Source organism: Erythrolamprus reginae, chromosome 1 (genome assembly GCF_031021105.1).
Source record: "Erythrolamprus reginae isolate rEryReg1 chromosome 1, rEryReg1.hap1, whole genome shotgun sequence".
Lineage (NCBI taxonomy): Eukaryota > Metazoa > Chordata > Lepidosauria > Squamata > Dipsadidae > Erythrolamprus > Erythrolamprus reginae.
Genome location: NC_091950.1, coordinates 233,118,884 through 233,132,631, shown reverse-complemented (window position 1 = coordinate 233,132,631; position 13,748 = coordinate 233,118,884). Strand labels below are relative to the sequence as shown.

The window sequence follows — 13,748 nt, the reverse complement described above, 5'->3', positions numbered from 1 at the left end:
CTCTTGGGGGGAAAAAAGGAAAGACATGAAAAATTATTTCAATACTTGATATTTGTGTATTGAAAAGTGGACTCACATTATTATTTATTGTTAAGTATTATTAAGCCATAATGTTGGGAATGGAGGAGAATATTTTAAATGAATATTTCTGCCTACCTGGTCTGTTTTCAACATATTGACTGAATGACTGAAGCTGCGTTTTTCTGACTGTTGAATCCTTGCTGAAAACAACAGGACTTCTAAAACGTTCAGCTGCTTTTTGTAATCGCTCAGCATGTTCCTCTGTCTCATTCTGCCGGGAAAAAAAACAAAACAAAAACAAAACTGAGCATCACATTCTATTGTTCATAAATGCAAACAGGATAATTGGAAAGGTATATTTCAGAAGAAGAATATTATGGTGAAGAAAACCCCACTACTCAGATGCTTGTGTCAGATAACAATTTTACCACGAGCCAAAAATGTATGGAACCCCTCAAAAGGGGTATTGCCAAATAAACTCCTTTGGCTATTAATCTGGCAACAACACTTCAGCTGTGGTTGTCTGCTAAGATCTGTTAGCAACATCCACTGTCTGACTTGAGGCAAAGCTGGACTCAGAAGATTACCATTTGCCAACTGGATACCCAGAGCACCATGTATATATTAGGGTTCCTAGAACAGCATGTATATTTTTAAACATCCTATCTCTGTTTAATTTACATACTGCCTCTAGTCTTTTGCACACATGATTTGCCCCAGTAAAAAAATTGTGTCGTTCTGAATGGAGCCACATATTTTTTCCTTTATAATACAATGGATCGTTTCTAATGTTATATCTATTGAGATGACTAATGCTTGATGACAAATAAAAAGTAAGGTTATAGTCCCAGTGAACTATGTGTCATAAGTTATAACTTTATGAATCCAGATTTATAAATAAAACCTTTGACAGCTCCGGAAACTACAATTACCATTTTCCGGAGCTTCCTATGGTAATACATTCAAATGGGTCTATCAATGTGAAATATCCCAGAAGACTAAACCACCGCCGTGTGTGGAAACTGGAGATACCGAGATGCTGTGTACCAAACAAATATTTCATTTTATACCTAATCTATTATTATTTTTATTAAGTGTTTTGAAAGTAAATAGGGAAAGGCTAAGATGCATGACTAATAGCTAAGCCTGCTGAATGCTGAAACTGGTTATCAAAAGCTACCAAGACTTTGCCCTTCCTCTGCATTGAGACAATTGGTAATGAGGGAGTTCTCCAATGGCCTATTCTCTAGCCTCAAGGAGGCCTGGGATACAGAATTCTCCAGGGAAGGTAACAGTTTATCCTTTTCCACAAACACAGAATGCCTATTTATAAATGTGTAAACTGCATTTTATTAGAAACATAAATCCAAGTCAATGCTGAAAGCTCTAAGAGAACAGATGGACATTTTTTTTTCATGCAGCATTAAAAAAAGTGTTCGAATCCAGTTATACTTTTTGTTGCACTTACTAAAAAAAAAGGGGGGGTGGAAGGAAAGCAGAACAGAAATGAAAGATCCTCACCTTCATACGAATGTGTGAAATCAGAATAAAAACTACTGGTGCTGGTGTGTATGAAATTAACTGAATGAAATTGTCCTAATAGAGGGAACTAGTCAACCATTTATGGAGCTAATTTTTTAAAAAGCATCCCTCATTCTAGAATTATTTTTTCAACAATCCAGATGCTATGATTTCATTCCTCGAAAAAAAGGATCTCTTCGAGCTCTTCATACAATAGCCATCTGACAGTCGAAATGCAAGTCTTTACTAAAATAAACAAACATGGCTAATTTTTTAGGCCTGGCAACATGTTAAAATATCAGTGCGATTAGCCAGTAAATCCCATTTTAAGAAGCCTTTTTATGACTAGGGACTTCTGCCACTTTACAAATGTATTCCTCTAAGCCCACTAATTCAGTTAGCCTTTTCAATCCATTGTATTATTCCAAGGCCAGCTTCATTTTGCATTAAATCCACTGCAGAAAGCTAAATTGAACGCAAAAAATCAGACTTGATCCAAGCTTCTCTTTGTTCAAAGATACAGACTGAAAGCCCTCTGCTGCTGCTGCACACTTTCATCACCAATTTATCGGAACCGACAGTGTAAAGGAAAAAGCAATGAAAGTCATTGTTTTGAGACTTCAAAGCATCTCTGTATCTGGGGAAGGAAATCCTTTCACTCAGCAGGGCATACACCCCCAGTCTGCAGGTGGGTGAAAAGTTATACAAGTGGACTGTACTCACAGCCATCCAAATCTTTTCCCTCAGGAGTAATAGCTATGACTAATGAAGACAATAAGCTGAGTAGATGCACCAACAAATCTATCAAAACCTATGTATATAGAGAGAATTTCCTGCCACTGGCAAATAATATGGCAGAATGCCTCAACTACCTAAGACACAAAAGTAGTTTCTATAATCGACATGTTAAAATCATTTATGCCATAAGTTTAAAGCAAGAAGAAAGAATAATTCTTAAAGTTACTTAAAATGGGCCCCAAAAGAGCTCTACCTCCACATTAATGAACTAGTTTAAGAAGGAAGAGGATACAATAAATGACTTTAGTGTTGAAATGTATTTTCAAATATGTATTAGGGTAATAACTTTATTTAGGCCAAGCTAATATTACAAAACTCTGCCAGCTTAATATTGCTAACTTTGATTTAAACAGTAATATGTACCGGTACTTCAATATTTTTCATACAGCTAATACACCCATAAAAATGAATTTTAATTGAAATAAAAGATTACCAAAATATAATATTTCATAGCATAACAGCCAAATGAAGCCTTACTAGTTAAATAACCAAGTGTGATTATGAAATATTTGTCAACATATAGGCAAAATATATTTGAAATCTATTTATATGGATACAAAAGTGGTTTTACAGCACTTTGAAATTTGAAGAAATTTTTTAAATGGTCATTCTTCAGTATTAAATGCAAATCAGAATCCAAAATGTACAGGTATTACGGGAAAAGACTTGTTTTTTTGTTAGACTTACTGTAAACATTGGCTCGGTGTTATCAGAAACTGATTTTGGAGGTGTGCTGGTAAGTGAATTTACCACCTGTGGCTGAGCGTCTAGAAGTTTCTTCAGCTTCAAATCCACAAACTTGCTGTTCTGCTCAACTACATATGTGAAGACCACGGCACAATGGAGAGAGGGAGGGAAGGAGAGAGAGAGATGCATTTAAATGCAGTTACTATAATAATGTATCTATTAAAAAAGTGTTTGCATTGTTCTAGTTGTAATCTTTAGATTGCAACTGATAATGGAAATAAAATACAGAACTGAGAACTTAAAGAGATACTACAGCAAATGTATTGTGAAGGTAGTTAAAAGTTAGTTATTTTCTTCCAATTAATTTCTGCAGAGTTCAGAACTTGGACAAATCATATTTCAGCATCACATATTGATAAGCTGTTTAAAAATAACCTAATTAGATTAAATTTGATCCATGTATATGTTAATTATTTTGGTGATCTCAAATTATGAAACAGACATTTGAATGAAGATATCCAATACTAAAGATAACTTTTTTCCTAAATACTACTCAGAGAAAAGTTATAGCAAAATGAAATGTTCTAATATACGTTATAAAATGTAGAAATGTATCTTGGTCTATCCTTGTCCCCTCTGATTTGGCTTAAAAGTTGAAAATGTTATTATGGTATCAGTTTATTCATAGTACTGTTCTCATCCTAATTTATTCTTCTGTAAGCTGGTGCCCTCCAGACTGACATTTTCATTGGAATTAATGGGAATTGTAGCCCAGCATTTCTGAAGAGCACAGAATTCAAGAAGTTGTCCTGATCGATTATTTAAGGAAGATGGCAGCTTGAAAATCAGTCCGGTTGATTTTAGAAATTTTGCTTAATTATTGGCAGAGTGTACTAATTATTCAGTTTTAGCCTTGCCATGCTGGAATTAGTGAGAGACAAAGCCACCTATTTATGTACAGAATATCTTCAGGACCGCCTCCTGCCGCACGAATCCCAGCGACCGGTTAGGTCCCACAGAGTCGGCCTTCTTCGGGTCCCGTCGACTAAACAATGTCGTCTGGCGGGTCCCAGGGGAAGAGCCTTCTCTGTGGGGGCTCTGACCCTCTGGAACCAGCTCCCCCCTGAGATTAGGATTGCCCCCACCCTCCCTGCCTTTCGTAAACTCCTTAAAACCCACCTCTGTCGGCAAGCACGGGGGAACTAAAACATCTCCACCTTGCCCATGTTGTTTTGCCGTCTGATTGATTGACTGTGTGTCTGTTTTTTATATATATTGGGATTGTTTTATGAATTTTTAAATTTAAAATTGTAATTAGATTGGTGGGAATTGGATTTGTTACTATGTACTGTTTTTTTTAAAAAAAATATTTATTGAATATATACAAACACTTATATCAAGAATGTATACTGAACAAACTCCATGTTTTTTTCAAACAAAATTAAACATTATTTATTTATAGATTCATGTCTAATTTTTCAGCTAAAATAACGGCCAAAATATTTTATAGTCTTATCTCATTAATCCTTGACCAGTGTGTCTTTATTTTTACTTGACAGGTCAGGAACTATGGCTGAAATGGTTTGTCAGGGTTTGCTTGATCCAGAGTTTGAACTCAGTCTTCTAACTATATGTGTAATAGCTACTTTCATTTCTCCATCAACACTATATGAAAAAGTGAGAATAACAGCTCTCACTATATACTGTAGGTTATAGTTAGGTAGGCCACTGTGAACCAAAGAAGATATAATGCTGGAAGATCTTGATCATTTCTTCTGCCATTTTTAACACTTTTAATAGCAGCTGCAGTGGAGTAGGGAGAGGAAAATCAGATTAAAACCATGGCACTGAGGATATGTGTGTGAATCCTTTCAACTTGAGTTGCTTATCCAATGTCTTCCTCCCCCTCCAGTGCTGCAGTCATAATCCAATCGCCTAGCTTTCAAAAAGTGAGGATCTGATTACAGCTCCCTTGATATCCTGTCTAGTTATGTGATTGTAACATTCAAAGTTCAAACAGCAAAATATGCTCCTTATTATGGAAGTAGAAAAGACTGAAATCCTTCACTGAAGACCTTCCCTTAACAAAATTACTACTCATATATTAAATGATTTTAAGAGGTGGAGAAATAGGAACTACTGTGTTAAGTGAATCTGAATGTTTCCAGTTTAAATCTTGCCATAACTGAATTCTGTATGTGGCCTGTAGGCAACCAAACTGAACGTGCTTCAAATTTCCTTCTGCCCTAACAGAGTTCTAAGAATTATGACAAAAACATTCTGAATATGCTAAAGGGCCAGATATTAGTGAAATGAAAGAAAATGTCTTCGCTCCACAAAAATAAATGGAAGGATACGAAGATGATTATTGTAAGGAAAAAAAACTTACGACCTCAGTCACAATTTCCAGAATTCTTGAACATTCCCCCCTGCCTCCCATCAGCAAAAGAAGCTCTTTCTGAAAAGCTCAGTACCTGGTTTTTTTACTGCAAATATTCTAGTTTTACAGTAAACATAGTCTGACATAACACCAATCTTCAATGCTACCTTTCTCTCTTTTTCTTTGCTAAGCTGTAAATGTTAATTACTAAAAAGGTTTTCCCTTCAACAAATTGTTTCTTCCACTATGAAGTGAATACAGATGCATCTGCTTTCAGGCCAAACTGCAGTGAATACGGCTTAGGAGAGGGGAAAATGTATACTGAATATTATTACCAAAAAAAGGGGGAATAAAAAGGCCATCATAAAGAGTTCCTATATGTGGGAGCTCACATGATCATTTTGTCACTTTGTAGCCCAGAAGGAAAACCAGCCTCTTGTAGGTTCAACTTGAAGAAGTTTTCAAGTAGATTGCCATTACAGTGATCCCTCGATTTTTGCGGTCTCGATTTTTGCGAAACGCTATACCACGGTTTTTCAAAAAATAATAATTAAAAAATACTCCGCGGGTTTTTTTCCTATACCACGGTTTTTCTCACCCGATGACGTCATACGTCATCACCAAGAATCACTTCTCTGTCTCTTTCTCTTTCCTGTCATTCTCTCTCTTTCTCTATCTCTCCCCCTCTTGCTCTCTCTCTTTTTCTCACTTTCCCTCTCTTGTTTTCTTTCTCTTCGCCCGTGGGTGAGCGGGCGAGCGAACGGGTGAGCGGGCGAGCAAGCAAGCGGGCGAGTGGTGAGCGGGCGGGCGAACGGGCGAGCGAGCGGGCGAACGGCGGGCGAACGGGCGAGCGAGCGGGCGAACGGCAGGCGGGCGGCTGCCTACGGGGAACGGTGGCCTCCAGCGCTGCTGCAGGAGGACCTGTGTCCGAAGAAAGCCGGTGAGAGGGGTAGTTTTTGGCTGTCCATAGCCAAAAATGGTGTTTTTACTTCCGCGCCGCTATATCGCGGAAAATCGATTATCGCGGGAGGTCTTGGAACGTAACCCCCGCAATAATCGAGGGATCACTGTATAACTTTTAGAAAGATTACTTTCAGAGTTATTAGTGAATAACAAGGTTTGTTTGTTTGTTATTTCAATTCAGAGGCTGCCTGATTCCGGAGTGACTCTGGATAGCTTATAAACTAACAAATTAAAAGAAATCAAGGTATATTAAAGAAAAAGGAAGACACAAATAAAAACTTGACAAACATTCAAACAAAACAACCCCCCCCCAAACAAACAAAACCAAATTAACTGCAATTTTATAACCAGGTGTAGCAGAATGTGTAAAGTCAAAGGAAAGGGAGCATACAATATGTTAGACTTAAAGGTTTTACAAGAGTCATTCAATTTTTTTGTGTCCAACCATGGTTACTTCGGAGCTCATTACTTACAGCCTTCCTTTTCATTACAATTAGCTTTAAGTTTATAGTTCTTGATTAGGATCTACCTGAATTTAAATCATTTTCATCAGTGCCTTTCTAACTGTTTTTGAAATGCTAGAAAGGGTTATATTTTTTCACAATTTGTAATAAGTTTTGAACTTGTATTTGCTGCCATTAACATGAATGTACTTGACTAGGACATTGCAAAAAATTGCTATGTTCATAGGAATTTTGTAACTGTGTCCTTATTGCTCACTTTGTAAATTTCATCTCTCATTTTTCTGTCCACATTTCCTCATGTTTGTTTCAATAATCAAATGCCTGGATCCATGCTTTATGACACAAACATCTTGTTGAAATTATTACTCAAAATTCCAATTAGATGTACAGTATAGTAATTGCACATAAAAATGCACAGGACTGCTAAGATAGCCTTTGAGTGTAATTGTTTTCATTTGAAATTCACACACACACAAAATGTAGGCTTTTGGTAATAACAACAAAAACTATGAAATCTGTGAAGATCTGTATGCTGACTCCCATTAAATTTATATTCAGTACTGCTAATTATCTAATGCATTTTAAAAAAAATTAAAAATCGATCCTTAATTGATAGTTAAATTTTGTAACATTGTTAAAAATGTCTCAGAAGGGCATTTATAAAAAAATCAAATGAATCTAAGCAAAAATAATACAGGGCTAACAAATTACATGGTATTGAGAATTAAATTAAAGTTAGTCATGGAAAGGTTGTGAAATAATGGTGTTGTTGAATTACCATCAGAATCAAGGTCATTTTCTAGGTTAGTATGTTGATCTTCACCTCTAGAAATAATGTACTCGGGAATCTCCTCTTTAGAAACTATCACAATATTATCACTCCGATCCTCATCTGTAAGAGCAGGTGGTAGTAAGGTTAGTGAATTTTGGTCTTGTACATGCATCAATTCAATTAAAACATTAGTATTTTAGAGTTAGTTGAGTACATTAATCAACAGCACAGAAAGAAAAATGTTAGTGAAATGGTAACAATGTGTTAAGAGAAAAGAACATGCTTTATTTAAATATCACATAGTTCTTGACTTACAACAGTTTATTTAGCGACCATTCAATGTTTCAACAACATTGAAAAAACTGTTTTCCAGACTTACAACCTTTCCAGCATCCCCATGATCATGTGATCAAATTCAGAAGCTTGGCAACTGATTTGTAATTATCATTGCTGGCATGTGATCACCTTTTGCAACCTTCTGCAAAATATATATTATGTAAGATACTTACATACACACACACACACACACACACACATACAATAGCAAATGAGCCTAGCAATAGTCAGAATTATCCCTGACTAGTTGGGAATATCAGTCCTTAAAATTAAAATACTGTTTTCAAAGGCAATAAGCCACACATGAAATCACAAGTACATGTACACTCTGGTTTATGTTTCTTACTGCCATTTTGTAGTCTATATAGGTAGTGGAGTGTTCCAAAACAATGCACACTAAGTCAAGATTTTTTTGCTTAGATTCACTACACTTCAAAAAAGTCTGCTGAAAATCTGAAATACTGATCCTTTACTGATTTCAGCCGGTTGGTAAAATTGTGAAATCACTCTCTTGTATAATTCCTGAATCATAATTCTAGTCTCACTGCCTCAGAAAGCAGAGATCGGTCTTATTGACATAATTATGACTTCCTGGTTGGTTTCTGTCTGGGGTATTTATATTTACGGCAGGAAGACTGTAAGATCACCTTCTGTTATCTATGGATTAATGGATAGGCCAGAGCGCATGACTCATATCTATATAAATGTTATTAAAAATTATTTAAGGAATAAAAACAAAACACGAATAAAAATAATACAGATTATATTATGAGCCATTTTTATGATAAACACAAAAGACCAGTTTGGCAGATAAAATGGACAAATTCCATAAGTTCTTAGGACAGTGACTAGAAAATTATCTTAATAATAAATATAAAATCATTCCCAAATTTGAAGTACCCTTGATTGTCTATGGTCAACTATCATAACCTGAACTCATGAAAAGCAACTGGATTGGAGTAAGAAATGCAATGACTGTGACAAAATGTGAAGAATGAACATCACTTAAAGATGTTTATTCTTTTCTCAGAAGAACCTTTTCTTATACAGAAAATAATGATGTTGACCGGACTAGTAAAATAATACTTAATGCTTGGGATTAGACCATTCTAGATATACAGTATTTCAATTTTTCAGTTCTCAGCAAATTACCTCATAAGAACTTATAGTGTCTTGAAACACTGGTTGATGTTGATACCAGGAACCCGGATCTGAGCTTTGAACCAGTAACCTAAATGTTATTGAGTATTCCTATCAAAATGAATAATTGTGTGAGCTTCTTTTAACTTGTCTTGAAGTAATTGCATACCAAGGTTGTTGATACAAGGAATGGCTCCTCAAATATAATTATGTTTCATAGCATAAGGTTTTTTCAGTTTTTAATCTGTGGTAATCACCATTCTCCTTTTCCAGAGGATTACATTTTGATGTGGAAAAAGGGCTCAATAGCTGTAGTCACTCTGAAAAAATGCCAGATGAAATTGCTGCTAGGGTCAAATCTGTGCCTCCATGAACTCTGAAGCACCTTATTGGAGTTGAATCAAAGTACTGCACAGCCCTAATATCAACTATAGTATATATCAAATGAATTTCAGCTTTATGTATTTCTGCTGCAAGAACAATAGAGGAAGACACAGAATTTTATAGCAAATTGTAAGATGGGTTAAATTCAAATGTGGGTAGCATATAAATGTATATTCTACACCTAGGCATCATCAATACGAGATAGACAATATTGTCATAATAAATTCAACTATGTAATAGGAAAGAAAAGATGGAGAAAGCCAATCTAGTCAGCCAGGACAGTTTCCGCACAGACTGTGGAAAGGAATATGAATTTTCGGTATTAAATGTATGACTTTAACTTAGAAAATTAAAGGCAGTAAGTGTGTCAGCAAGATAGAACCTAGAGGGTATATATAAGATCAATGTAAGGAACAAATTCAGTATACCTAATTTATAAGAAAGAGAACCTGGAGAGCTACGAGAAGAGATAAGAAACATTGTGAAAACTGAAGCAGAAAAACATATTCCCAAAATTTCAAAGGAAAAAGGATCCAAGCAGCTTTCCGAACAAGTTATCATGATAGCCAAGGAAAGATGGGAGATGAAAGCATTTAGCAACAAGAATGGACAACAGCCAAAAGCAAAGTTTAAAAACTAAGAAAGGACAAAGGAAGATCATGTCAACAAATAAAGGAAAATAATAAGAAAATGAGAGACATGTTTTTCAGGAAATGACAAAATTCCTAGGAAAATTTACACCTAAAGTAGAATTACTTAAGGTTAGCCATTGAAGACATCCAATAGATGCAATGGGATTCACAGAAGATAGACTAAACTGAAATCTTTTACAGACAGGGTAATGGGTTGACAAAAATATTTATAGAGAAAAAGCATAACAACCATGTCCATTAAAACCATGTCAAAAAGCAAAGCAGTAATAGAGATGAAATATCTGCTAAACCATTTAGAGCTTCAGGAGAAGAAGCTAGCTTCTCAAAGTGTGAAGAGCCAGTGGCATCTTTGGGAAAGGATCAATGAGGAACAGTTTGACAAAAGTAATGTTGCCCTGCCACAACAGAAATCTTCTGTATTTTGCATTGTGATATTATGCACATTCTCAAAAGAGATGGAGCTTGTAGTGCAACAGTGAAATGCTGCTTTTGTCATTATGATCAAAGCAGGCAACTTCTATCACTGCTCATATTATATGGAAGAATACTGTGTGGACCAAAATTGTGTCAGTGTATTTGTCTTTTTTGTTCTGTTGAAACAGAGATCTTCGAGAGAATGTGCAAACTTTGGTTTTTACTTTAATAATTAAATCAAACCCATTAATTGTGTAAAACAGTTCAGAATGTAGAATACAGTATATTAATATAAATGGATGTGTCGAAATACCTGATTATTTTTCTGTGCAGTCTTTGCAGGCAGGGAGAAACACAACCTGTTGTAAAGGCTGAGTTTGTAAAAACAGAATCGTTCAAAACAGACAAGAGAATGACATGAGGTAAGGGAGATGACTTTGAAAGAAATAATGCAGGATTTGTTGCCTAGGCAAAAGGGGCTAAAACATTTTAAAAGTCCAGTACATCCAGATAACATTTGGAAGCAGCTCAGACAGGCACCTCCTTAATTACTGACCTATAAGAAGAAGGTATGGCACAGTCAGACTTGCAAGATTCTATTATTACAGCCAATGTGAATAAAAGTAATTTTAGCCATCCTGCGGAGTAATTTCATGGTCTAGTCTACTTAGTAGGGCTGATAGATGAGGACTTGTTCTGAAAATCTATTAAAGGATTAGCATGTTTGCAAGAGATGACAGACAGAATCAAAACTATAGAGTAAGACACTAACAATCTGAGATATGCAGATGATCCCACTCCATCAGCTGAAAGCAAAGTAAACCTCACATAATTCATTATGAAGACATAAAAGGCAAACAAAACCAAAAAATCAAGGATGATTTTAATTATTAAAAAGATAAAGATAATGCTCATGGACATCTTAATAATTTAAAGTGAGGGTGGTAGTTTTGTTTAATGGGCTCAAGGGCAGGTGACGATAGACAATGAGGTAGAGGAAAAGAAGAGATTTATTTTAAGGTAGATATCCAGACAATGAAAAACATAAATCAGATTGTGGGGGGAAAGAATTTTACATTACAGGGAAGATCAAAAGAATAGCAATGTTTCTTCCAATGATAATACATGCATTGCGAAAGCTGAACATTGAGGAAGTATGAGAAAAAGACAATTGGTTTCATGTTATGGATTTGCAAAATACATTAGAGTATTTTGAACCAATCATTCAACCCCAGACCAAAAAAGGACTGACTGCTCCTCTGAGGTGATGATCAGCAAGTAAAGATCCAGTATTTCTGGCCTGCTGATGGAAATGAGGCTAGGCTATTAAAAATGACTATATTTGGCAGGGTTATGAGAAGTAGAACTGAAAGATAAGGTATAAAACGGAATGTTCATATTTAAGTAACATTGGAATGATCATAGAACAGCTATAGAATTTTGCTGGGAAGAGATCAATATGGTGACATTTCTTCCATACAGTCTGAATGGAGCTGGACTTCATTCAGTGGTAATTAAAAGATAGTAAACCTCAATTTACAACTAAGAAGGGCAATATATTTGCAATATTAATTGGAACAGTATGACTTCCAGACAACACCATAACAGTATCATCTATGTATGAGATTATGCAATTTTTCCTTGATATTATGAGAACTGATAGAAGCCAAGGAGTCGTTTATTCTAGCACACAGATGGTTTGGGAGCTAAGAGAGTATCTCTCGTGGCATTATAAATAAAATCTCCAGGTTTTATAGAAAACTACTGAAATATACTTAGATGCGAGAACTGAGGAATAAGAGGTGTCATGTTGGCAATTTGCAGAGCTCCTGTGCAGAAAATGGATCAAACTTATTTTACTGGGGTGTGTGAAGTCCGTCTATAAAAGATACTGTAGTAGTGGATGCCTACATTGGGCAGCAGATTGAACCACATGATCTCCAACCTTTAATGATTCTATGTCTTCTGTCTCACTGACTTAAAAGGAATGGCTAGAATAACTAGGAAATTTCAAGAAAACTATTTGAATTCAATATTTGGAACAGGTTTGCCTTAAGGAGTTGTAAAACTTACTCACCAACAGAGAGATTGACTGAAAGATTGTGAACTCTTCTTTGAAGAGATTTTTTTTTTACAAACATAGCATGAAAATAAACATAGCAGCAAGATCTTCTGTATTCTGAGATCTGCAATCAATATCAACACTTTTTTTTCTAAATACCAAGGCCAAGGCCAAAAACACAATCACCTTGGCACTGTTTTTTATAAGCAAAAGGGGGGTAGGAAATGGAATCCATCATTGTGGTGTGGCTAGGATTGAAGAACATTGTTAAATATGAAAAACATATCCAATATCAATACTGTCTATCTGGACTTTGAGTACTTCCATGATGATTTAACACAGGAAGAGGAATTGCTGGCTTCTATTTAGGATACAGAATGTATAGAAGGAAGCAGCTTCATAGATACTATTTAGAGCTGTGCTGCCTGTTAACGTATATATTGCCTCTTAGCTAAATTTTTGCTGAGGTGGCATTTAGGAACTGTTGAATCCAGCACTAAGCATCACGAACTCTTCCCAATTTGTTTCAGTACTGCCATTCTACACTTGAAATTCTACCATCTGGCAGTTGTGAATAGCTATGTACCAATTTGTCTCTAGACACAAGAGGAAACTACAGTGCTACTCCCCTTTCAGGACCACTGCAAAAGCCTCCTTACAAGGCTGAAACCTGATGATTAATGGTTCCAAAAAAGCAAAGCTCAAGCCACCTCTGTAATTAGAAAATCAGACAACTTGACACCAAAGACTCCTGTTAGATTAATTGTTGAGCTGTCAGTTAATGACCAGATAATTTATGGCCTAGTGAGAAGACCTGAGGTGTGGGCCCAGCAGTACATGTTAGCCAAGAGAGGAGATCTCCAAGGCTTTTATCTATAATAGTTGCCTTACAAATATTTTCTCAAAGCTAGCCGGAAGATTCTTCCTATTATGAACTAGTTGATGGGGAAGGTCAAATGAATAGTCATACTACAGGTGCACTAAAATGGGAAACTGGAGCCAAGACATTCTCTAGTGTGGAAGGTATCTGGAGTTATCTGAGCTGGGAAATCATGCAATATCCTTCTTGTAAAAGAGATACAGAGACTATAATTTATTCACATGTATTTATTTGCCCTGTCTTGTTATAAAGAGGGAAGCTCTAAATTTTTAA

General features: G+C 35.8%; 1 protein-coding gene across 5 annotated transcripts in view; it reads right to left on the bottom strand.

The window, feature by feature from the left end:
- Positions 1-13,748, bottom strand: part of EHBP1 (EH domain binding protein 1) — a 301,779-nt gene that overhangs the window by 64,008 nt on the left and 224,023 nt on the right. For 2 of the 5 annotated variants that reach the window (XM_070732534.1, XM_070732531.1), the window contains 4 exons: positions 7,613-7,726; positions 3,028-3,155; positions 157-292; positions 1-2 (listed from right to left, as the gene is read on the bottom strand). The exon at positions 1-2 is cut by the window's left edge and continues 105 nt beyond it. In XM_070732534.1, the coding sequence (XP_070588635.1) occupies positions 1-2; positions 157-292; positions 3,028-3,155; positions 7,613-7,726 (380 nt within the window). Of the gene's footprint in view, positions 3-156; positions 296-3,027; positions 3,156-7,612; positions 7,727-13,748 lie in introns of all 5 variants that reach the window. The other 3 variants (XM_070732530.1, XM_070732532.1, XM_070732533.1) reach the window with 3 other exon arrangements.